Genomic DNA, 27,500 nt, shown 5'->3' with positions numbered 1-27,500 from the left:
GGAAATGGGAGGAGAAGAAAGGGAGAAGGAGAGGAAGATGAAAGGAAAAGGGAAGGAGACGAAGAGGAGAAGGAAAAATAGAAAGAAGAGGAGGAGGAGGAGGAAGAGGAGAGGAAAGGGAGAGGGGAGAAGGAGAGGAAGAGTAAGGGAAAAGGGAAGAAGACGAAGAGAAGGAGAAGAAGGAGACGAAGAAGGAAAGGAGAAGAAGTAGAGAGAGGAGGCGGAAGAGGAGAAGTAGAAGGAGAAGAAACATGGGAGAAGGCGAAGGGAAAAGGAAGAAGAAAGAGACGAAAAGGGAAAGGAGAAATAGAAGTAGAAGGAAAATAAAGAGGTGGGGGAAGAGTAGGAGGTAAAGGAGGAGGAAGAAGAGGAGGAGGAGGAGGAGGAGGAGGAGGTTGAAAAGGAGGAGAAGGAAGAGTTACATGGACATGTTACACAGGCAAACGACAAGTAAGTGACCTAGTGGTCCTTACATGGCCGTTTTGGTACTTACCTCTTATTAATGTTATCATCACTACTACCATTATTACTATTATTATTATTATTACTATTAGTACTATCATTACTATTTTATTGTTTTATTATTCTATCATTATTATTATTATTATCATTATGATATCATCATCATCATCATCATCATCATCATCATCATCATCATCATCATCATCATCATCATCATCATCATCATCATCATCATCATCATCATCATCATCATCATCATCATCATCCTTTTCATCCTTTTCATCCTTTTTTCTTAGTCTATCTAGAAATAAATAATTCTAGTCGGGGATTTGTGCCTAAGTAAATGTCGCGACATTTTTGATGAATACCTTTACAGTGGAACAACCAGTGAGGCTAAATGGTAGACCATTCCATATATTAGCAACTCAGTTGAAGAAGAAATACTTTGCCACGTCTGTTGGAAATCGTTTTCCCACAATCTTGCATCCATTACTCCAAGATGCGTTGGAAGTGTCAATTTTAATTTTCACATATATGTTTTCAGTTCCTTCGACCATTTCGAAGACCTCGAAAGGAGGAGGAAGAGGAGGAGGAGGAGGAGGAGGAAGATTTTCTTCTTCTTAGGGACACTAACGGGTTGTCTGGTTGAGAGAGCAATGATGGCAGTGGTGACAAAGATGGGAGTGTAACTCGCGCCTGTTTCCGTTCTACTTTAGGATTATCACGAGTCACGTCTGCAGTCGGATGTAGTCAGGAACTCGGCTCTTAAGAATTAAAAACTCTTCGAGCGACAGGAATAACGTAGAAGATTAGGGATTTGCACATTCCCCACACCCACCCCACCCCCCACCACCCCCCGCTTTGGGGTCTTTTGTCTGACCGAGTTTGCTAAGGTGACTGTTGTTTGTTTGACCTAGCTGAGGTATTAGTTTTGGCTGTAGCTAAATACATTCTTAGCGTGCTCATCTCAGGTTTATATATAGATATATATATATACATATATATATATATATATATATATATATATATATATATATATATATATATATATATATAGATATATATATATATATATATATATATATATATATATATATATACATATATATATATATATATATATATATATATATATATATACTGTATATGCATGAGTGACTTCACAGAATTTTCGAAGGGCGCCATTTTCCCCCAGACTTTATTTTATTTTATCTTATTTTATCTTACATATATTTTTTGGGGGTGCAAGATTTCCATTTTATGTTATATTCCCTAATTGTCAGTAAGGCATTGTTTGAAGGCATTCACCACTAAATCGACATTATGGATATGACATAACAAATAGGAGTTTTTCACTGTAAACCAAATTCCTTTAATAAATTTTAGTTTGACAGTTTGAAAACGGTGATAAAAAATTGTCGGAGAGCCCCACGATGGCGTGGATGATAATAAAAAACAAATGAATAAATAGAAAACCTACCTACAGTTTACGTCAACGAAAACTCACTAGGCTACAACAGCTAACAAAGGCAGATGGGTTCTGTCATGCATCTCTATAGGAAAATAGATTGTTGTTTGCAGTCTATTAGTACGGATCTACTTTCGAGTCACCGGCTAATTGGAGGAGGAGGGCAGGAAGAAGGGGTTAGGAGGAGGAGGAGGAAGGGGGCAGGAAGAAGGGGATAGGTGGAAGGTGGCAAGAGAAATAGGAAGGAGGAGGAGAGGAGGAAGGGGGCAAGAGGAAGGAGGAGGGGAGGAAGGGGACAGAAAAAGGATGAGAGCAGGAGGAAAGGGGTAGGAGGAGGAAGAGGACAAGAGGAAGGAGGAGAAGGAGGTGGAGGAGGAGAAGGAGGAGAATGAAAGGGGTAGGAGGGAATGGGCAGGAGGAAGGGGGCAAAAGGAGGAGGAGGAGGGCAGGAGAAGGAGGAAGGTGGCAAGAGGATGAGGAAGGGGGCAGAAAGAGGAGGAAGAGGAGGTGGATTGCAGTTTCTCCATCTGTGAGAAAGTGAGGAGAGGATAATCAAAGTGGATGGAGAGAAAACTTGGGTCCTGTCTGGGAACAGAACGACAACCCCCTGGGGTTGCACCTACAGACGGAGGGGGTTGTGTTGATAGAATATGAAGATGGGTAGCGGGAAGCCGCCGGGTGTCATTGCGCAGGTCCGCGAGTAGTAACCTCTCATGTCTTGTAAATCACCCGAAGGACACAAACCGTCCCTCCGGTCACATTTACACCACTCGAGTTCGTTCGTTTGAGACGAAACGACTTATGTTACAATCTTTTATTTTCTTAATTTCCTTGTGTCAAATCCACCTTTGCGTCATATATTGAGAAGGTGAATGGCGAACTAAGAGAAGTTAAACCTATATGAATATTAGACACATTGTTGGATTATGGACTAGAATACTGTGAGCGAAGTCGTCTTGCTGGTTTTCGAATTCACAACATTTGACGAGAATCTTGAACGTGTGACTGGGGTTTTAGTAACAATGGTAAAAGGTATATATTTCCATAGTTCTAGAATACGGTGGGTGAGGCTCGGGTGTCCATAGTACTCTTAGAACCGTAAGGAACCTCGAAACTCGGAAGGCTTCAAGCTGGCCCGTTTGGAGAGACGAGACGTGTCGCCGTAGTGTAAGCCCTAAGGTCTCCTGTCACCGGATGTCTCACCTTCAAACTTCGTCCATCTTACACTCAAAGTTCTCTCTCTCTCTCTCTCTCTCTCTCTCTCTCTCTCTCTCTCTCTCTCTCTCTCTCTCTCTCTCTCTCTCTCTCTCTCTCTCTCTCTCTTTCTCTTTCCTACAACCAGTTCAACCATCCAGATTTCCCCGTTCTCTCTCTCTCTCTCTCTCTCTCTCTCTCTCTCTCTCTCTCTCTCTCTTTCCTACAACCAGTTCAACCATCCAGATTTCCCCGTTCATGGCAAAAGACATTGTGACTATAGAGTATTTACTGATTTATTCAAAAAAATACAAATATACTGGTTACATATAGTTACATGGTAAACTACACCGCCTATCTACAACAGGGATACTCTCTTTCTCTCTCTAACTCTCTCTCTCTACACTAGGCTATTTTTCCTCCAACCTCCAATTAACCGGCGTTACCTCCCACCTCCAGCACTTTTTCCGTCGTAAAACCACTCAAGGCAAACTATTTTGTTTTATCAACAATTTACATAAAATGTCATTTGATATGTAGGAAGATTTTTTCTTCTTTTTCTTCTTCTTTTTCTTCCTTTTTTTCTCCCTCTTCCTCCTCCTCCTCCTCTTCCTCCTCCGCCTCTTCCTCCTCCTCCTCCTCCTCCAGCACATCAGATTTCTTCCTGAAAGCTGTGGGCTGCAAATCTGCTCCAACAATTGAAGGAAAAATAGCCCAGTGTGATAACGTCTTTAAGGGCGGACTGGAAAGAAAACGGGATCTGGAACAATTGAGATTCCATTCCAGGCTGCATAGAGTAACCTGGTATTAGAACAATATTTTCGTAAAAAAAAAGAAAAAAAAATCATCCGTGCTTTTGTAACAAATGAGCCTTGTTTTCTGTATTCAAATGCTCCCTTCTGCGGGGGATTCTACTGAAGTGTAGATTAATTTAATCCCTCCTATACAAGGATTGATATTATTGTAGATTCTTATGGGTTCTCGAACGACAGAATTTCCATTTAGACCAAAATTCCTCAATCTCAGTTGACTAATTGCCAAATGTTACCTCAGATATATATATGATATATATGTGTATATATATATATATATATATATATATATATATGTGCAAACTGAGTTAAACACCACAGCATTGTCACAATTATTAATTTTCTTTCTAATATTTTCAATTTTCACTACAGTTCAGAACTGTAGTGCGGAGAATTGAAAATATTAGAAAGAAATTAATAATTGTGACAATGCTGTGGTGTTTAACTCAGTTTGCATTAAAGAGAACCTGCGCCCCAAGTGTTGTATATATATATATATATATATATATATATATATATATATATATATATATATATATACATATATATATATACTGTATATATTAGATATAATGGGTCTAAGAGGGGTGTTATCACATATATATATATATATATATATATATATATATATATATATATATATATATATATATATATATATATATGCATATGCAAGAGTGACCACTGGGATAGAGAAATTAAACGAAGCAAAGCGCTTTCGTATATTACATCTGACGCAAAGTACTTTGCACTGGATGTAATATACGAAAGCGCCTCCCCATATGTCACAGTTGCATAATTTAACACAAGTTGCCAGTGCTTCTTATTAGCATATATATGCATATGTGTGTGCGTGTGTATGTGTGTGTGTGTGTATGTAAACGTAAAAGTTACAACAATACCGTTCAACCGCATGAGGCTGAGCAACGGATTTGCGCCCAGCTGGAGAGCGTGCATAGCAGAGCGGATCAGGGGATCGTATTGTTGTATTGTATTGGCAAATATTGTATTAACAACAGAAACATCGCAAGATTATAATCGAATAGCCTTTCATGTTTCCTCTCTCTCATTGCTCCGAGTTTCCCAAAAAAAACTTTGTTACTTTGAAGCAGAATTTCCCGGGAAACGTCTTCTGCTTCGAAACAGATTCTTTGATCAAAAGTTGTTTAGGATTCTAGAGAAAAAATGTCTATGCCTCGATTGTGTTCTCTGATTTTATTGCTTGTTATGTTCCGATAAATAGCAGACTTCTAATGAACAGTGGAGTTCTGTTCTTGCTTCTTTCGGTTACGTGTCGGCTACGTCTTCACGACTTGAATGAAGAAACTAATGGCTATTCTGTTTTAGCTGTCGAATTGTTAGTCTCCGTGGTTTTTTTTTCTTCTTCTTCTTCTTATACGATTTGCTCTTGGATCCGCAAATTCCCCACAATCTGACCTTTGCACGCTCGTCTTTCGGTACCTCCGATCATTACAACACAAGAAGCTAATCGCTAAACGACAAAGACTTTTTTTCCCCAGTGTCGTTTCATCCAAGTTTGCGAAATGGCCGCGAATTTCCCCCGAGGCTCTTTGCTTCGCCCACGCGCACCCAGGAGTGAGGGATGGCGCGTGTATTAACAGTACCACAAGCTCACACAGCTCGGAGTGCTATTAGGTCTCTTCCTCCCGCGGCTGATTTGATCCATCGGCGCCAGTAAACGGAACATTTGGGCTAACGGGACCCAAGCGCCGACGATGCACGCACGCTTCCACAAACAGCAGGTGGAGGATGAGAGCGTGGGGGGAGAGGGGGAGCGTGGGGGGTGGGGGGAAGAGTTTACAGAAGAAGGGTGATGGTGAGGCGTAGCAGTGGTGATCATCGCTTAGGCCATATAAATAAAACCGTGGGGGGATTGTAAAGACGAAGTGTTCCTATTGGTTGGTCGTGAGCTGTGTATTGACTGTTAGTAACGGCGGTAATGGTAATGATGAAGGACTGTAGAACTGAGACGTTCAGAAACAGAGGGGCATCCGTGCCACTTTTAATGGTTTCGAGTTATTAAGCACGGATGATACGATAAAATGAAAATTTTAAAATATGAGGACTCGGTATATATATATATTTTTTTTCTTTCTTTTTTTGAAAAACGCTTGAATTTTTTTCATCGTATCGTTCGTGCTCAACTCAAAACCAGTACATGTGGCGGGAATGCCCCTCTGATTCTAGACGCCTTTCAATATCTGTGGTTATTATGATACTACCAACGGAGTCTGTCATAGATATAGTGAAGATGGTGATACTATTGAGTTATCCTATTAAATCAGGTGGTGGAGTTTACGGCTCAAATAAAAACAATTTTGATTAGCTGTGATGATGTGGCTGTAAAATGCAATCCATTTATAATGGAACGCATTTCAGTTCATAACGGAGCCGGATAAAGAATAGTGAACGAATTATTAAACGGATAAATGAATAAGTAGATGAATAAATCAATAAATGATTAGTAAATAAACGAATAAATAGATAACAGATAACAGATTCATGAATATGTAAATGCCGAGACAGAAGAAATAGGTAAATGATAAAATAACTAAAATATTGAATTATCAAAAAAATATGAAAATAAATAGATAAATGAAAATATAATATACAAATATAACAGATTAGATAAATTAGTAAATATAAAAAATGAAAATATTGATGGATGAATAAGTAAATGTATCAGTGAATAAATTGATAAATAAATCAACTTGTCACTCAGTCAATCAACCAACAAACAGTTAGATGAATAAATAAACCTAGTATTTGATTAACTAATACTTAAATCAAGGAGACATTACAATATGCTGCTTAGGAAGAGTATATATTTTAAATATATGTATATATATATATATATATATACATATATATATACATATATATATACATATATATACATATATATATATATATATATGTGTATATGTATATATATATATATATATATATATATATGCATCTGTACATACATATGCATATGTATATGCATGTGTATACGTATAATGTATACATATTATTTGAGCAAACGCTAGACACCGTTTACAATCAGAGGATAGATATGCAGCCTTAGCAGAAACATTATTCCAAATTGTAATACGTTCCTATTTTCAACGTTTCAACCATCACCCACTCTGCGAGGTGGTTTGTCATGATAGCCTCAACAGACACTTTTATACCTCTGGCTTCTCAACTCCGAACTTCAGCGCCTTGATCCACTCAGGATAAAAAGTTTCTGTTTGTGTGTATTTGTCCAAAACTGCACTTGGTTGAGAAAGAAAGATGGCATAGCTCTAAAATGATCGTATGTTAGCGTCTGCGGTTCTGAGGTTGAGTAGTACTGGGTGTTGTGCCTCGTGTACAATCACGGTCAAAAGTGTTGACCCACACAGTAGTAGTTCTTATCAAACAGATCTACCGGTTGTAAGGGATATAAATATATACATATATGTATATGTATTTGTGATATATATATATGTGTGTGTGTGTGTGTGTGTGTGTGTGTGTGTGTGTGTGTGTGTGTGTGTGTGTGTGTGTGTGTGTGTAATGTATATATATATACAGTATATATATATATATATATATATATATGTATATATATATATATATATATATATATATATATACTGGTGTATACACATATGTATGCATGTGTATGTACTGTATATATTACAGGTATGGTGAATACTTGTCAAAAACATTTCAAATACTCAACAACAAAACCTCTATCATAAAAAAAATCCTCAGAATTGCTCCAAGACTTTTGTCAGTGACTGTATCGTGGTTGGATGGTACTGCTTTGTGAATGGTACAGCCCTCCCATGTAAATTCCCTGAACGCGTGAGTGTTATTGTCCATAATATGGGCGTATGGCCCCCAGGCCTATTATTACGTGTGACCCAAGGTGGAATGGATGAGTAGGTGAATAGATGAGCGTGTTACGTTGATGCCAACGTTATGGATTACCTTGGATTGCGCGGAATTGGGCCATTGGTTGGGAAGAAGAGGGTGGGAGGAGGAGGAGAGGAAGGAAGAGGAAGAGGAGAAGGTACCATAAGGAAATTTACGGTCGCCCAGAATCATTATATTTCATTTTTTTATTCACAAAGATAACTTGTGGACTTATAACCGCGGTTTGGAATCGAACCGTAGCCTTTGGGATTCGGGGGAGGCGTTCGAGTCGACATCGCCACAGCGAGGAGAGACAGAATGACCTGTTGGTGTTTATTGCGATTTATTCTATTTTATTTTATTTTTGTTCAGAGGCTTTGCGAAAGTTGATTTTTGAAAGGGCAGACCCTATGGAACTAATTATTTCTAATCGATGTACACTTTTCTCGAAAGTCCTCCCTCAGCTGAATAAAATCGTGTGTTATCAGTCTGGGCAAAACCTACAGTGAACGCCACTTCTGCACTCATATTCTCATCACGGTGGGTCTCCTTCATATGTTCTATTCTACCTAAAGGGGTTATCACGCTGATCTTTTTTTCCTCCGACTTCCTACCTCCAACCTCAATTTGAACAACTAGAATATGACTTCGCTCACAGGAATCTAGACTTCTCTAAGAACATTTCGCCAGTATGTCTAACATTCGTCTAGGTTTACAATCTCTTAGTTCATCATTCAACTTTTCTAGATGTGACGGAAAGATAATTTGATATTTGAAGATTTGAAAATTCAAATATCGTAACCGAAGTCGTTTTTACTCTAACGAACTTTCAACGGTCGACGCTGGTGAAGCCCGTGGAAGCCCAGTGTGATGACCCACTCTTTCATTTACCTTCGGGAGGAGTGAGTGGGCAATATTGGGTCCCGACCGGTTCAGACCTGTTTCCGTCAAGGGGTCCACACCTCCACTAAGGGTTGTGGTGACCCCACATTTGAATATGCTGGTGGCGACCATATGTTGTTGGCTAAACGTGTGGACAAGTATGCAGAGCAGATGGTGAGCCCGTGAGAGTGAAGTTAATTGGTTCAAAAGGTCACAAGGTCCAGACATGACCGTAGAATGGACATATACATTACTTCCCTCCTCCCTCTCCCCCTCCGCCCCCCTTCTCCCTCCCTCCCTCACTCACTCACTCATTCACTCACTCACTCACTCACTCACTCATTCACTCACTCACTCACTCACTGCTTTGGTCTTAGAATACGAATATGTCACAGATCGTACTAATTCATCGTCTGGATTTTTATGTTTTCAGATTCCATGGGGTTTATGCGTATATATATATATATATATATATATATATATATATATATATATATATATATATATATATATATATATAGAGAGAGAGAGAGAGAGAGAGAGAGAGAGAGAGAGAGAGAGAGAGAGAGAGAGAGAGAGAGAGAGACAGAGAGAGAGAGAGACAAACACAAACATATACACACGCGCGCGCGATGGCGCTGTGGTTAGAGTTCTCGCCTGCCACTACGGCGGTCCGGGTTCGACTCCCGCCCAGGGCTGAAATAATATCAGTACCGCTTCGCTGCGGTGTGTTACTCCAACTCTCGTGGGCGGGTTGTTGGGGGGGTGTTTGAATGTAAGGTCACAGTATTACATATAGATCGGTCATACGAGCTCTGAGCTCTCATCCGGGAGGTTAATAACTGTCGATCACGAATCCAACACGTGATCCAAGACCATGGTGAATCACACACACATACACGATGGCGCAGTTAGTAGAGTTCCCGGCAGCCACTACGGAGGTCCGGGTTCGAATTCCCCCAGGGCTGAAATAATTTCAGTATCGCTGCGATTTGAGTCGTTACTCACAGCATTACCCATAGATCAGTCATACATGAGATTTGAGCTCTCTTCCGGGAGGGAAATAGCTGACGATCACGAGTCCAACACGTAATTCAAGAACATGGTGAATCACACACACACACATAATACGCAGCTAATGATGCAGTTAGTTGGTGCCGTAATAGAGCGCGTGATGGATAATTACATATTCCTGTAATCTCCCATTCCCATGTCTCTGCAATTAAAGAGCCTCGTTAATCTGCATTGTAAGAATCCCTATTGTAAACTTTTACGTGGAAGTTTATCCCCATTTATTACCTCTTTTGTGATCATTTCTTACGAACACAAGACAAAGGAACAGTAACGTATGTACACGCTCGCACACCACACACGCACACACACACACACACACACACACACACACACACCTGGGTGGCATTCTGTCGTTATTAATTTCAACATCGGTAATACAATGTCGAATTAAAATTATGTTTTTAGTTGAATCCATTTCGTTTATGATTTGTATATTCCAGATCGAATGATATTGCCAAGTAATGGCGTCGGGTAATTGCTAGTTCGTCACGGTTAATGCCTCCTTTGAATTTATCTTAGTCACCCTTGACACATACCATTTGACTGATTTTCTTTTTTTCTTTCGTCTCTTCTTCCAGATGGCGCCAAGGGTGTTGTTGCAGTCGGCGCTGCTGTTCGTCGCCGCCGGAGTCGCATTTGGTAAGTTCTCCCTTCTGGCGCCAATGTTGGCTTTCGTCTTGTTAATCAGAAACTTTGAAAAAAAAAAAAAAATGTTCGTTTCTTCTTTAAGAAGAAAAAAATATCAGGGCACAAAGGTAAAGACCTAAGTCATTAAGATTCCTAACGGATTACGTCATATATATATATATATATATATATATATATATATATATATATATATATATATATATATATATATATATATATATAAATGTATGTGTACAATACTTGAATACATTTACAGACATAACCCTCAGCTTCTTTCCGTTTCTCTGTTGACTTACCCGTTTCCAATTCATCTCTACCTCCCACCCTTCTATTTCTCCACCTTTCATGCCCTCACAATCTTCGCTTCACCAGATGATAATCACATATTGCACCAATCTCTCGCCTCAACATATTCAAGTCCACTACTTTTCAACAAATCCTCTTGGATAACACTCCATAACCCATTAATGTTTTGTCAAGTGCACTCCCAAGAACCACCCTCACCCAAGTGTACTTATGCTCGTCTTTCTTCTTAAGCATGACTTTATCAACCAATAATTTTCTTGCAGTATACGTCTCTTACATAACTCTCTAGAACCCTTCTTTCCAGGCACACCATAGTTCCAAATACATCATCCATTAGCGTAGTTCTTACTCTGCAGCTCAAAGCAACTATCACTACTATATATACATTCTCTCTTCATGCATTTGTTTAAATCATTCCGAAACTATTTTTTTTCTCTTCTCTTCTTTTACTACCAAGATAATATGCATTTGAACACACACACACACACCTCACTACTTAAGTATATTTGTGTGTACATGTACTGTATGTGTGCATATGCTTGTATGTGAATAAGTGTATATGCATACGTATATACTCTTATATACAAATATAATTGCGTGATCTCGTCTGGGAATGTAACCCGTGATTCTTGACTTGCTTGATATGAGTGTATGTCTTTGTGTGTGTGTGTGTGTGTGTGTGTGTGTGTGTGTGTGTGTGTGTGTGTGTGTGTGTGTGTGTGTGTGCATGTGTGTTTGTGTGTGTGTATGTGTGTATGCGTGTGTGTACATGCGTGTATGAGCATGTGTACGTATATGTGTGTGTATATGTGTTCACATTTGTGATTATCATTTACGCTTATGTTTATGATTGTGTGTGTGCGTATGTGTGTGTTTACGTTGCCGTGTTTATGCTTCTGCTAACCGCCCGTCCACCCAGCTTACGTGGCTTTGTCTCCACCCTTTCCTCCAGGCGCTGTGGCCTTTGAGAAACTGACGGAGCTCGACTATCGCGGCACGACCTACTACACCATCAGGAATCTCTCACTATGGGAATGCCAGGGCTGGTGTCGAGAAGAACCCGAGTGCAACGCTGCGTCTTTCAGGTGAGTCGAGTGCGCATGCGCAGAGGATGGTCTAGTTCGATTCGAATGAAGAGGAAGAACCTATTGACGGACGGGAAATTAAATTAAGATTTTTTTTTTTTTTTTTTTTTTTTTTCTTTTTTTTAGTTCGCGGTATGATGGATCTTGATAAAGAAGAGGGAATGGAAACGAATTGGTATTTTCGTTTTATTGTAGTTCCGGTCTTTTTTTTTTTTCTTTTTCTTTTGCTCGGTATGTCATTAATGCAATGAACTCCTAATGGATCTTTTCCATCAAACACGTTAATAGGAAAAAAAAAAAAAATCGAATCACAAATCACACATTCAAGACCGTGACTCCCGGGGTATACTGTGTTATAGAAAACGCCAGCCGAAATTATTCACTGAAGGGGCCAGGTCTTGAACGAAGAGGTGTATACCAGTTTGAACTCCGGGGTAGAGGTCTATATCCGTTCGACTTCCGGGGTCGAAGTCTATTTCCACTCGAAATCCGGGGTCGATCTGTATATCAGTTCTAACTCCGGGGTCGATGTGTATATCCGTTCGACTTCCGAGGTCGAGGTCTATATCCGTTCGAAATCCAGGGTCGAGGTGTATATCAGTTCGAACTCCAGGGTCGAGGTGTATATCCGTTCGAACTCCGGGGTTGAGGTCTATATTCTTTCGAAATTGGGGGTCGATGTGTATATCAGTTCGAAATCCGGGGTCGAGGTGTATATCAGTTCGAACTCCGGGGTCGAAGTCTATACCATTTTCATTGGGAACTTCAAACCGGATATAAAGATCAATTCTGGAAAATTATCATTAAACCTCCGAGGTTGTTGAGGTTCTTCAAGGGGGCAGGAGTCGCTCCCACATGACGTCAATCCAGGTCAGGGACGTTACGGGGATGACATGTCACAGCTTGTCAGGACTACGTCGGCTGACATCTCAAAGATTCATGTTTTTTTCATGAACACGCCTGTGCATCATAACCTGTCAGCACAACGACTGATATCTCAAAGACTCATATCTCATATTATTATTATTATTATTATTATTATTATCATTATTATTATTATTATCATTATTATTATATATATATATATATTATATATATATGCATATATATATATATATATATATACATATATATATATATATATATATATATATATTTTTTTTTTTTTTTTTTTTTTTTTTTTTCATGAACGCGCTGGCGCACCACCATCGGCTGACATTTAAAAAAATTCATGTTCCTTTTTTTCGGCTTTGTCTGTCAGCACTACCGCCTGCTGAGATCTCGAAAATTTCATATATTATCATAATTTCCTTTTCTTTTCCTTTCCAGTTTTGTTATGAACCCTCTGGCGCCAATTCAGGAAACCCTCTGCCTCTTGCAGAACGCCACTGAAGCATCAAATCCATCACAGCTTCCTCAGAGGGCCGTGTCCCTCTACTACATGGTCAAGCTCTCCATCAGATCAGGTAAGTGTCGATTATACCACATGAATAACCTCAGGGAACCTCGCTGGCTGAGCGGGTTAGGGCGTCATTACTTGCGGCGAAGGGATGGCGGTTCGAGTCCTGCCACCGGCGAAGTTGGACCACGCTACAAAGTCCTCTGTGAGGGGCACCGTCCTAGCTTTCCGATAAGGGGGAGTTTGTGACGTTAAACCATATCATCATCATAACCTCATTTCAATTGAGGGAGAAAATTCAAACTGTACTTCAGTTCAGCAACAGGAAGTCAGCCTTTTCTCTGTGCTGCGTCACCTGTGTTGCCTGTGTCTCAGTATGTGCTTAGGCTAAATGTCCTTCTCTACCCCCGGTATATTCCTTGCGGTAACTTGATTTACGCACTTTATTATGGCGAAGGAACAGGTGATTTTTTTTTCCATCTTAGAGCTGATCTTCAAACATGAATACTATGTAAGGACGTAGCCTTTGTTACATGGATGGCCAACCAGTCGATCGTGATCGAATGATCGATCACAAGCCTGTTTTTGAAGTCGATCACACTACTGTACCTTTTGATAATTCGACCTTCAGAAGTTGTCATACAAATAGTTGCAATAGCATATCCAAGCATTCATGATACTTGCATTATTATATTTCTCTTTTTTTTTGGGGGGATAAGCTATATTTATAACGATGGACATGTCTGAACAAGATACGGTTATTTATAAAGTCAGACTACTCTTGGTAGATCACGTCAGGGTAATTGTAGAAAAAGTAGATCATATCACGTCAGGGTAATTGTAGAAAAAGTAGATCATATCTCACAAAAGGTTAGCCACCTCTGGAGCTTATTAGTACAACGTTTCGCTTTTAACAGCTTTATCAGTTAATGTACAAGGATTCTGATGACCTTTCTGAAAAGAGTCTCATACCCTCCGAGACGACCTGAAGAGAACAGATTCAAGAAGACTATCATGAAAAGTCATGCAATGATTACCGCATCATAAGAAAGCATGTAAAAGAAATTCCATTAATGAAACGTTATACTGAATTCATAAAAAAGAAAAAAAAACGCAAAGGACTTTAGTTTGGAACTGTGTGTGTGCGTGATTCACTCCGGACATAACTGGTCCGGTTTTGTTCTTTAAAGAAAAAGAAGGTTCGAGTTCGAAATCAAAGGGATGATGGTCTGTACCCGACAGTTGGCTAACGGACAACTTGAGGAACCCTTTTGTTGCCATGATCTTGTTCCAAAATTCTTGAAGAACAGTATCGAGACGAAGCAAAAAATAAATAAATAAATAAATAAATAAATAAGAAATAAATAAATAATAATAATAATCAATAAAAAGTGATAAGAATATATATATGAATAATAATAATAATTATGATAATGATAACAATAATAATAGTAATAAAAACAATGAACAAAAATGAAAAATGAAAATAAAAATAAAGTATAATCAAATTGAATTACATTATATAAGACTAAAAAGTAAATTGTGAAGAGCATTACCGGAACGAAAATGTAAAAAATAAATAGAAAATAAAGATAAAATAAGATAAAATAAAAAAAACAGATCCTACACTCTACAGGAAACTGCAGCCTCATCAGTAGACATTACAAACTATTAACCCATTGGTTGAATTTAATCCCCAAATGTAATCCAAACAGAAGTTTAACAACTGAGTTAGGGACCTTCGTCTAAGAATCTGATGAATGTCATCCTATAAGGGATACGTAATACCAGAAGCTGAGAGGCGTAAAGCACAAAGCGTACAATAAAATGTACAATCTAAGTACGCAGAGGAGACACACTATATAAGATACATGTAATCACAGTCCACGTTGCAAGCCTCAAATTGGTCTTAGGCTTTTACTTTCATGTGAATACTAATCAGAAAACGATCAAGGATTCATAGTATTTTTTATGAAAATAATATTTTTATGTAAACCTTGCCTAGCCTGGTTTAACTTTATTTTATCTAAAGAAGTCTAACATAACATGACCTAATATGAGTTTCCCCTGACCCAACTTAACCTAACCTAATCTATCTTAATCTAACTTATCCTTACTTAATCTAACCTAATCTAATCCAACTTAATCTAACTGAATCTATGCTAACCTAATTCAACCTAATTTTGTTTAACTTAATCTTAACTAACCTAACCTAACCTAACCTACCAAACCTAACCTCTCCTAGCATAACCTAACCTGTCCTTTCGTGACCTCACCTAACCTAGCCTAATCTAACATTTTATAACTAAATTCAATTCGGGGAACCATCAATCAAATCATTTTCATATACAGTATTTCTATTTGCATTCTGTCCTCCTTGCGACTGGTCACACGTTCAAGATTGTCGTCAAATGTTGTGAGTTCGAAAACCAGCAAGACGACTTCTCTTACAGAATTCTAGAATTCCCTAAGTCTACAATCCAACAAATTGTGTAATATTCGTACTCTAGGTTTAACTTTCTCTTAGTTCGTCATTCAGCTTCTCAATGTATGGTACAAAGATGATTTGACATTTGGAAATTCGAAAAATAAAAGATTGTAACTTAAGTCGTTTCAACTTAAACGAATTCACTTGAGTCGCGTAGGTGTGAGTTTAGTGCAGGACAGCCAGATTTGTTGGACGAAAGCGCTCATGTCAGGTGGGCCACGGACTTCCCACTCTGTCCGTGGACTGCAGCGTCACTCATTCTGTAGAATGAGTGTGACATCGATGAATAGCCTTTCCCAGGTAATGAGCATCAGATTCAAAGTTAATTGTTTGGGCACAAAGCGATTAGTTCTGCACGACAAATCTGACAGCGCGACATAAGAACGAGGAACCGTCACGTCGAGCCAAGTTCACGAGTCGGTGTAAGAGTGAGGTGATGGAGAAGACAGACATGGCTTGTGGGTGCATTGGGTCCTAAAGGTACGTTGTACTCGGTGCTATTATCGCTCAACGATGATCGTTCATGGCTCAATGGTGATCGCCAAACGATTGTCTAGAACACTCATTCTTTGTTTTTTGTTTTTTTTAATGGGGTTGTTTTCCTTCGAGCTGCAAATTACGAGGTTGAACATTTTAACCGAACTTACCAACGCTTTTACCTCAATAGGATGCCATAAGGTATGATGCACGTCAGCCGCCATTGGCTATGGTAAGTTGATAATCACACTGAGCATCTTTCCCATGCAGACCTCTTTACCATACCCGTGTGCGGGAATGGGTGTAATGATGGTAGACTTAGGATGAGGTACAAGTCCTTTGACGTGGTCCCTGACGCCATCAGGAACACCATATTTCCATGGAGCCAAGACTGGAAAATAAATATCAATACCAGAAGATGCAAGTCATTGGAAATAAGCAATAACCCCAAAAGACCATCTTTGAAATGTTCCCTTGAGAACCGAATTCATTACAAAGGTAAAAGAGGAGGAAATTTTGGGAGTTGTTAAAAGACAATCTGTCATCGAACAGATATATCAATGTGTGAGACTTATGGACTTCTGTAGAACATTAAGGTAGTTTTTCATGATATGGATGGGGAAATGACGAAAAAAACTAATCCATCCAAGACTGGAATATGCGTCGGTGGTATGGTCCCCCACACAGAGTGAAAGTTATAAACGAAATCGAGAAAATGCAACAGGGAGCAACCAAACTTGTTCCTGTCCTCTCAGATAAACTATATGAAAAAAGACATTTGATCTAATATCATTGGAACATCAAAGAGAAAGAGCTTAATTTATTACAGTATTCAAGACAACAAAGAAGATAGACTTGGATAGTCATGGGGAGCTTGCAAGAGGTAAAGAGAACAAATTGAAAGAAAGATTGAATGTATAAAGGATCGGAAGAAATTCACCCCTCCATACAGATTCATAAACACTTGGAATAGCTTGGAAGACAACACCCCAAGCTGGAACAGTACATGGATCCAGATCTAAGTATGATAATTGCAGAATAAGGACGTAGTCAATGTTAGAACAATACATCTGAAACTAGATATGATAATTAGAGAGTAAGGGAGAGGAACTGAGGATCGGTTGATTCATACGCACACATACACACACATACGCGCACACACACACACACACACACACACACACACACACACACACACACACACACACACACACACACACACACACACACACACACACACACAAAGCACCTACACGCGTACACAAGCACGGACGCATATACAGAAACTCACACAAGTTTCCGGTGAATGCCAGCTGACCATAGAGCCATGAAAGAATGATAAACAGCCCTTCTTCGTGTTATTGTACTCCTCCTCATTTCTCTTCGTCCCCTTCGCCTTCTCCTCCTCCTCCTCCTCCTCCTCCTCCTCCTCCACCTCCTCCTTTCTCTTCGTCCCCTTCACCTTCTCATCTTTCTTCTTCTTCTTCTTCTTCTTATCTTCTTCTTCCTCCTCTTCTTCTCCTTCTACTCCTCCTCCTTCTTCTCTTTCATCTCCTTCCCCTCTTTTTAATCTCCTTTTCCTCCTCTTCTTCCTTTTCTTCTTCTCCTTCTCCTCCTCCTTCTTTTTCTCCTTTTTCCTTTTCTTCTTTCTCTTCTTTTTCTTTATCTTTTTCTTCTTTTTCTACTTTATCTTCTTCCTCTTCTTCTTCTCCTCCTCCTTCTCTTTCATCTTCTTCTTCCTCTCTTTTTGATCTCCTTTTTCTTCCTCTTCTTCCTTTTCTTTTTCTTCTTTTTCTTTTCTTTTTATTCTTTATCTTCTTCCTCTTCTTCTTGTTCTCCTCCTCCTTCTTCTCTTTCATCTTCTTCTTCTTCCTCTCTTTTTAATCTCCTTTTTCTTCCTTCTCTTCTTCTTCCTCTTCTCCTTCTCCTCCTTCTCCTTCTCCTCCTCCTTCCTTTTCGCCTTTTTCCTTTTCTTTTTTCTCTTCTCCTTCTTCATCTTCTTCTTCATCTTCCTCTTCCTCTTCTTCTTCTTCTCCTTCTTCTCCTCCTCCTTCTTCTTCTCTTTCATCTTCTTCTTCCTCTCTTTTTGATCTCCTTTTTCTTCCTCTTCTTCCTTTTCTTCTTCTTCTTCTCCTTCTCCTCCTCCTTCTTTTTCTCCTTTTTCCTTTTCTTCTTCTTCTTCTCCTTCTCCTCCTCCTTCTTTTTCTCCTTTTTCCTTTTCTTCTTCTTCTTCTTCTTCTTCTTCTTCTTCTTCTTTATCTTCTTCCTCTTTTTATTGTTCTTGTTCTCCTTCTCCTCCTCCTTATTCTCTTTCATCTTCTTCTTCCTCTCTTTTTAATCTCCTTTTTTTCTCTTCTTTATCTTCTTCTTCTCCTCCTTCTTTTCCTCCTCCTTCTCTCTTTCATCTGCTTCTTCCTCTATTTTTAATCTCCTTTTTCTTCCTCTTCTTCCCTTTCTTCTTCTTCTCTTTCGCCTCCTCCTTCTTTTTCTCCATTTTCCTTTCCTTCTTTCTCTTTTCCTTCTTCTTCTTTTTTCTTCTTCTTCCTCTCCTTCATCTTCTTCGTCTTCTTTTTAATACTCTCCTTCTTCTTCATCTTCGTTTTCTTCTTCTTGTTATTGTTGTTCTTATTCTTCCCTTTTTTCTCCTTCTTCTCCATCTTCTTCTCCCTCTTCATCTCCCTCTTCTTGTTGCTTATCATCATCCTGCATCCTTCATTAACACCCACCCGCCCCCGCCCGATCCATCCCCGGCCAATCACTCCCAGCCGCTTACAACAAGCACTCCGTGATCACCACGTGGTAATCTGTCTTCTTGCGGTCACCGCGACTCGCTCGTCCCCAAAGGCTCATCACCAACCATGCGTCCAGTTTCACCAGATAGCTAAAATTTGGTCCGCAGCATTGGTGACGTTTCAAGGTCGGCTTGGACGCCAAGATCAAGGTGGAGCTCCTTGATTAGTCGCACCAGTAGCTGAATAAAACCGTCTGGTTGTATCCAGAATATATATATATATATATATATATATATGTGTGTGTGTGTGTGTGTGTGTGTGTGTGTGTGTGTGTGTGTGTGTGTGTGTGTGTGTGTGTGTGTGTGTGTGTGTGTGTGTGGTGATTGTTCATCGTGACAAACTTTAGGACAGAGAGGAAACACAAGAGCTTTGAGTTTACCTTGAAAAAGACCAGTGTCGAAACGTCGGTAATAGAACTCAAAGCTCTTCTCGTGTTTCTGTTTCCTCTCTGTCTTCAAATATACATACATACTTTATATATATATATATATATATATATATATATATATATATATACATATATATGTATATATATATGTATACATATATATATATATATGCGTGTGTGTGTGTGTGTGTGTGTGTATTTATGTATCCTTGGTAATGGTCTAAGTCACTGTTGTTACGTCTGAGCTGGGTTCGAGTCCTTAGCTTGACCGCGCATCAGTTTCCGTAATGCTTCCATCGAGCTCCTCGTCAGTTTCGACCGTGGTGGCATGGGATTAAAGTGAAAATTAATGTGACTGAAAAGATTAAAATAAAGTATGTATGTATACGCGCGCTCATTCACAAAGGTATCTCAGACCAAAGTAATTTAGTTTTTACTGAGTCCCGGGGAAGCGTTGGGGGGTCCTGGTTGAGTTCCTATTGGTTCCCTTCTTCCGTGACGGAACCAAATGGACCTCAGGGGAGTCTCAGACAGGTCCTTTCAATATTTCTATGCTTTGAATAAAATCCTCTGACGTCAACCAGAATAAAACAAATAGATAACACCACCGTAACGGAAGTGTTCATAAAGTTTTCGACCTCCGCGCATAGACTCTCCCTCAATCGGATGAAACAGTTCGAAGTTCTTTAGAGATACTTCAGCATAACTGTGACCTCGTCGTCCTTCTCCTCCAAGACTTTGGTCACAGGCTTTGTACTCTCCCTCTTATCCTCAATTTTTCCCCCCTTCGTCGTCGTCCAAATGGAACTGCCAAAGTGTTTTCCAGGCGCCATTTTAAAAGACTTTTTTCTCCCTCTCTTTCTCTGAATATTATTTTGGAGCCGCTTCTTCACGAAGCGTGACGGACGCACCGACCCTGTCATGGCTTTCGTGTTCCTCTTGTCTTTCCTGTTTTACCTTTTTGTCCTCATCTGTGTTACATGCTAAAAACGTGTGTTTTCGTCCATCATGATGTATCGTCTCGTAAATCAAAGCATGTTGGTATACAAGTGAATCCTAGGAGGAACAACCACAGAAACAATAGCTGAGAAAGATGTTGATCTCTAAAACTTATTCTTGCATTTAACGATGAAAAAATTATTCCAAATATACAAGAGTTATAGGAGAAAAAGAAGAAGAAGAAAGAGAAGAGAAGAAGAAGAAGAAGAAGAAGAAGAAGAAGAAGAAGAAGAGGAAGAAGGAGAAGAAGAAGAAAGAGAAGAAGATTAAAAAGAAGAGGAGGAAGAAGGAGAAGAAGAAGAAGAAAGAGAAGAAAAATAAGGACAAAAAGAAGGAGGAGGAGAAGAAGAAGAGGAAGAAGAAAAATAAGGAGGAGAAGAAGAAGGAGTAGGAGGAGAGGAAGAAGAAAAATAAGAAGGAGAAGAAGAAGAAGAAGAAGGAAGGAGAAGAAGGAGGAAAAAATTGTGACACCCCAGAAGGGACACCTTGATTGCAAGAACAGGACCTCAGGAACCCGCAGAACCTCAACGATCAACCGGGTACTTATGCGTTGCTGTCCTTGAACGAGGTCGTCCACTCTTGGTCAGGTTGTCATCGCTGACCGCAACTTCTCCAATTGGTCCGTGATCTCGGTTTCTCCTTTGTTGACCCACCACAAGAACAACAACAAAACGTCACCTGCTGAGCTGGGATCTACCAGAAGCGTTCTTCGGCGAAGCGTGAAAGTCCATACCCTCTTAGGTCAAAGACTTGATGATTCCCCTTCTTTTCGGAATATCTCGTCCATGTTCGCGTCTACCTGACTACAAGACAGAACTCTTGATCCAAAAAAAATATTTAGTGGGCCCATGACGTCATCAATAATTTGGATTCACATAAATATACCATTTATTAGCAATAATGAATTTATTCTATCTATATTGACTGTGTCCAGTTGACAGCAAAATAACGCAGGGAAATACTTAGACATATTGAAAGCGTAAGAGGGATTATAGTTGACAATAGTAAGAGAAACATTGACAATATTATTATCAATAAATACTGATCTTGTGAGGACACCATAATCCCCAATAGTGACGGAATTGATCATTCCGACATTTATCATGTTCTTAATGGACATAAAACCTAATATAGACTGAGTAAGAATGGTCCCATTTCATTAACAGCATAACAAGATACGTTGTTAATGAAATTATGATGTGCTTCCTCCGGACTCAATAGCAAAGTGGCACTTCCCCCAAACGAAATCTTCTACTTATATTCACAATTTCGTAATTTGTAAAAGAAGATATGTTTAAATACCTCCCTAACTTTAGTACTCCCGAAGAACAATGGTCACTTGATGCCATTATATGCCTTGCAGTTAATAAAATAATTCTGGGAAAAAAATATCACTCCTGACCCAGCATTTGTACCATAGGGAAGGGGGTCATATCACTAGTCTCCCCATATTCCTTTACTCGTGTTTATTTGACGCGTAAATACGCGCCTTCCCATCCCCTTCAATGTATCTACTTAAGTGCGCTAACACACAGACGTGGTCCTTCACTGGGACTTTGTGTCAATCTTAAAAAGAGTTTCCGTGATTATTCTATTAGTTCTGCTCCAGTAGAATTAGATAACGTTGGTCTTAATGTGCCATTGAATATGAATGTGTTACTACATTGATCTGCCCTATGTATGTATGTACTCGTAGTATGTATATATATATATATATATATATATATATATATATATATATATATACACATATATATTGTGTGTGTGTGTGTGTGTGTGTGTGTGTGTGTGTGTGTGTGTGTGTGTGTGTGTGTGTGTGTGTGTAGTATGTGTGTGAATGTGTTAGTTTAATCCTATGCTTGTTTGAATGTGTTCCTTGTTCCCGTTTGCGTGTACACATAACTACACGTGTTTGTGTGGTCACATTTGTATCTATGTATGCAAGTCTGTACGTTTCCGAGTACCTCCACCATTGTATCATGAATGTGTTTTGGTCTTTTTGCGTTTGTTTTTCGTCTTCTGTGTGCACATTCAGTTTGGTTAGGATGATTCATTGCCTGCAATTGGCAAAATGATACACGTACAATAATGGTTGTCTGCCGAAGAGGTTCATTAAAGAGAATTGATGGAGGGTGAAAAAGGAGAATCCCATCATAACAACCTCAAGGTCACCACCTCCATCCCTCTCAACATATTATCAATACAAACCCGGCCGTCGAAAAGCTTTGAACTCGGGTCCCACTGAGTGTGAATTCCGGGAATGATTATTTGAATCACATCGCTGCTACTAGTAATTTGCACCATTATATTATTAATATCTTCTGAAACAAAGTAACCTCACCACAAGGTCATCATATTAACACAGCAAGGCAGGACTCCCAGTAATGGATTCAAATTGGACAACTTTATATTTGAAAAGGAAATAGGCAAGTGAGCGCCGAAGTTATTGGGTATCTTAGAGAAGGTAAGATAACCTTGCGGATGGGGATGATAGGTAGTAAGTGACATGGAACTACCTTGTGTAGTCCTTAGGGTCTCTTGCAGTCTCCTTTATTCATTCTTATGTTCTGACGTCATTCGCTTTATTCGTAAGAACGTGTATTGCCTCTTTACGCGTCTCAGGAGGCAGGCCGGAGACCAACATCCTGGAGACAAAGAAGAGGACATCTTTTCTCTTCTTGAGAGCACGAGTCCGTTTCTTCTTTGCGTTCTGGAGTTCGCTGACTCATCTCGACGAATTCCCCTAAATGGCCGTTAAAACATTCCTCATGGTCCCGCCGATCTTCCTCAAGTTCCTCTTCTTCCTGCTTCTCCTGCTCCTCCTCTTCCTCCTTCTGCTCTCCCCCCCTCCGTCTATCCCCCTCCCACTCCTTCTAGTTCCCCTTTTCCTCCTTCTCCTCCTCCTCCTCCTCCTCCTCCTCCTCCTCCTCCTCCTCCTCTTCTTCCTTCTTCTCCTGCTCCTCCTCTTCCTCCTTCTCCTACTTTCCCCCTCCTTCTACTCCCCCTCCCACTCCTTCTAGTTCCCCTTTTCCTCCTTCTGCTCCTCCTCCTCCTGCTCCTCTTCTTCCTCCTTCTCCTGCTCCTCCTCTTTTTCCTCCTTCTATCCCACCACCCACTCCTTCTACACCTTCTTCCCATTCCTTTTACTTCCCCTCTTCCTCCTTCTTCTTCTTCTCCTTCTGTTCCTGCTCCTCCTCCAGTTCCTCCTTTTCTTCCTGCTCCTCCTCCTCCTTCTCCTCCTCTTCCTCCTTCTCCTGCTCTTCCCCCTCCGTCTGTTCCCCCTCCCACTCCTTCTAGTTCCCCTTTTCCTCCTTCTCCTTCTCCTCCTGCTCCTCCTCTTCCTCCTTCTCCTGCTCTCTCCCCTCCCACTCCATCTACACTTCCCATTCCATCTACTTTCCCTCTTCCTCCTCCTCATCCTTCTCCTCCTGTTCATATTGGTCCTCCTTCTCCTCCTCCTCTTCCAAATCCTCCTCCTTCTGCCCCTTCTCCTCCTCCTCCTCCTCCTCCTCCTCCTCCTCGTCCTTCTCTTCTCCCTTCCTCCTCTTCCTCCTCCCCCTTTCTGCTCCTCCTTCTCCTCCTCCTCTTTCTCATCTTCTTCCTCCTCCCCCTTCTCCTGCTCCTACTATGCCTACTGTTGCTGATGATTGTGGTAGTAGATTGCAAAGCTGACCTGGCTGCTGCCTTTTTTTCTTTTCTTTTTTTCTTCTTTCTTTCTTTTTTCTTTTCTTTCTTTTCTTTCTTTTCTTTTCTTCCTTTTTTCTTTTTCTTTCTTTTCTTTTCTTTCTTTTCTTCCCCTTTTCTTTTTCTTTTTTTCTTTGGTCACCTTACCTTTCGCTGTCCACGAGTCTAAATAAACACTGAATAAGGTATCCCTTGCGTGTTTAACACACCGTTCTAGGGAGGTTCAGTGACACCCCTCCGGATCAGAGTCACGTGTAAATCTTTTATGACTGGAAATTGGTCCTTTCTAAGAAAGATAATGATGGTCACTTTTCGAAGTTTACTAACTTTAAATCTATCATTCACCCCAAGAATCTAGTTATTGTTAACTAGATACTAAGAATCTAGTTATTGTTAACTAAATATCAAAATGAATAAAATCGTCTGGCGCTGATAGACAGAATGAAATATTTAAAGGCAACAAATAGTTAAAAGTGCCATCATCTTCCTCATGTTATTGTTGTTCGTTTTGCAACTGAGGAGACGCTACAGAGCTGAATGAAATAGTTTGACAATTGAAATATGAGGAAAAGGACAACGCGGTATGGAAGGGGTGTATATATATATATATATATATATATATATATATATATATATATATATATATATATATATATATATATATACACCAATACGTATACACACGCATGCACGTACGTATACATGCACACATACAAGTACACACACACGCGCATGCACACACGTATACACACACACGCATGCACACACGTACACACACGCACGCACACACATTCACACACTCATGCGAGCGAGCGCGCACACACACACACACACACGCACACACATTAACACACTCATGCGAGCGCGCGCACACACACACTCATGCGAGCACACACACACACACACACACACACACACACAGTTCTAAAATCAACAGAAATTGTATATATCCAATGTATCTCTGTATGGCTGTTGACTCAATAAACCGAATTATTATTGTTTTATTATTATTATTACACACACACACATACACAGGGTCACCAGTACGCAAACGACAGCAATTTGGCTTTTGTCGAAGTCAACAGTGTTCAATGCATCGTGACCCCCCTTCCCCCTTCCCCCCCCCCTTCCCACCGCCCCCTAGCGTTGACAAACCCTTCCCCGTGACATTGCATCGGGAGTGGTGAGACTGGATGTGCGTGACGACAAAGGAGATGGAAGACCTTTGTATCCTTCGTCAACAACAACAACAACAACGACCAATGTAGTCGTGAGTGAGGACTTGTTGATCGTAGGATGAGGAGTGTGGGAACGGGAAGGGCTCAATTGGGTTGTGGATCAGGAGTTGGAGGTTTAATGGCGAGCATATGATGTTCCTTCAAAGCGGTGGTTCTCAAAGTGTGTTCCGCGGAACTCCAGGGTTCCGTGAAGACCTTTCAAGGGTTCCGTGGCAAAGAATTGTAATTGTTTATTTGACAGGAATGAATAAAATGAAATGTGAAAGTGATGAAATCTTTTGTATTTAAGGAGAGAGGGAAAGAGAGATTGTACTTGTACGACTGTGCGCGTTGATGACGGTTAGTCTTAATTCTTTTTAAGTCTGTCAAAAAAGGTAAGAATTGTGAAGCTGAGTACTGTACTAAACCTTGCACCTTCATTTATTTGTCTTTTCTTCATTATTATTATTATTATTGTTATTATTATTATTATTACTATTATATTATTATTATTATTATTATTATTATTATTATTATTATTATTATTATTATTATTATTATTATTATTATTATTATTAACTATTATTATTATTATCATTATTATATTATATTATTATTATTATTATTATTATTATTATTATTATTATTATTATTACTATTATTCCATTACATTTAAATTATGCTTAGGATTTTCGTTCTTTCGTTAATATGTAACAAAACGTGTTCTCTTACGTAATGAAAGAAAACTAAGCTTTCATGCATAACTAATGGAGGAGCTTTATGCAATCATGGAGAAAGTCGATCACACTGGGCTTTTTTTCCTCCGACTTTTGGAACAAATTAGCAGCCCATAGTTTTCGGAAACGAATCTGATATGCTGGAGGAAAGCGAATTTCCTCCAGCACATCAATTGGCTCTTTTTTATTTTTTTATTTTGTTTTATTTATTTATTTTATTATTATTATTACTATTATTATTATTATTATTATTATTATTATTATTATTATTATTTTATTTTATTTTATTTATTTATCTATTTATTTATTTTTGAGAAAACAAATAGTTTGCCAGAGTTATTTTACGGCGGGAAAAGTGCTGGAGGTGGGCAGTACCGGCAATTAAATGGAGGTAGGAGGAAAAATCGCCCAATGCGATAACGCCTTTACATTTCTTCGGTTTGTCAAATCTAGGTCCTAGATACACACACACACACACACACACACACACACACACACACACACACACACATATATATATATATATATATATATATATATATATATATATTTATACATACATATATTTTTTTCTGAATGGGTGGTTGATATTAATTATTCCAAGGAATTTGTGTTTATACAGATTTATGTTTTCCATTTCGTTCATATGCACAGGGTGACCCAAAAGTCACTGATATCATTAACTGACCATTTTATCATTTATCCATTCACTTACCTAAGTAAGATGCTGTAATGATTCTAATTTATCTTATATTATTTGTTTTTGTTTTGTTATCATTTGTCTGTCTGATTTTCATTTATCATTAGTTATATGTCAATTTATTATTATTTACTAATTACCTGTTTGTTTGTTATTTAACTATACCTATGCATTTATTTATGTATTTTATTTGTTATTTACATTATCATAGTTTTTATTTATTATTTTATTATTAATATGATTTTTTTCGCATCCGACCTAGATATGGATCAAAAGGTCTCCTGTCGGCATGCTCCGCCTTTGTAATCCTTTGTAATCCTTTGTGATGCATACGTATTGATAAAAAAAAATCAACTTAATTTCCGTTACCTCATATTTATTATATCAAAACCCCATACATGTATTTGTAACAACACAGCAATTATTAAAAACCAAAACTCCCCTCAGTGACTTTTAACCCATCCTGTACATCCCCAAAGACTTCGTTCAAGAACTTGATAAGAACTCTCAACTTGTTTCCAGCCAAAGCTTCTTCCCTCCTTCTTCCACTTCACGAAGCTTCTCGTTCCCAGGCTTAGTCTTCCTCGTGACAACATAATCACGGAGGCTGTTGTCAGTTGCCTGCTGGAGGTGGGGGGTTGGGGGGAAGTGGGTTGTTAGGGCTGGGACAATCCCACCCTTGACTAATCGAGAGTCCAATGCATCCCTGACCTATGAGTAAAAGCAGCAATGACTGCAACAGCTCTGTAGGGAAGAGGCCAAACGCAGAGTATGGGAGT

General features: G+C 39.3%; 1 protein-coding gene across 1 annotated transcript in view; it reads left to right on the top strand.

The window, feature by feature from the left end:
- The window catches only part of tyn (trynity), an 81,031-nt gene that overhangs the window by 9,057 nt on the left and 44,474 nt on the right, over positions 1-27,500 (top strand). The window contains exons 3-7 of the mRNA XM_076175799.1: positions 2,866-2,962; positions 8,798-8,901; positions 10,380-10,440; positions 11,708-11,840; positions 13,170-13,306. Of these exons, the coding sequence (XP_076031914.1) occupies positions 2,866-2,962; positions 8,798-8,901; positions 10,380-10,440; positions 11,708-11,840; positions 13,170-13,306 (532 nt within the window). The remainder of the gene's footprint in view (positions 1-2,865; positions 2,963-8,797; positions 8,902-10,379; positions 10,441-11,707; positions 11,841-13,169; positions 13,307-27,500) is intronic.

This window comes from Oratosquilla oratoria, chromosome 38 (assembly GCF_046742065.1).
Source record: "Oratosquilla oratoria isolate Oo_2021 chromosome 38, ASM4674206v1, whole genome shotgun sequence".
Lineage (NCBI taxonomy): Eukaryota > Metazoa > Arthropoda > Malacostraca > Stomatopoda > Squillidae > Oratosquilla > Oratosquilla oratoria.
This window is presented reverse-complemented; position numbering and strand designations above follow the sequence as displayed.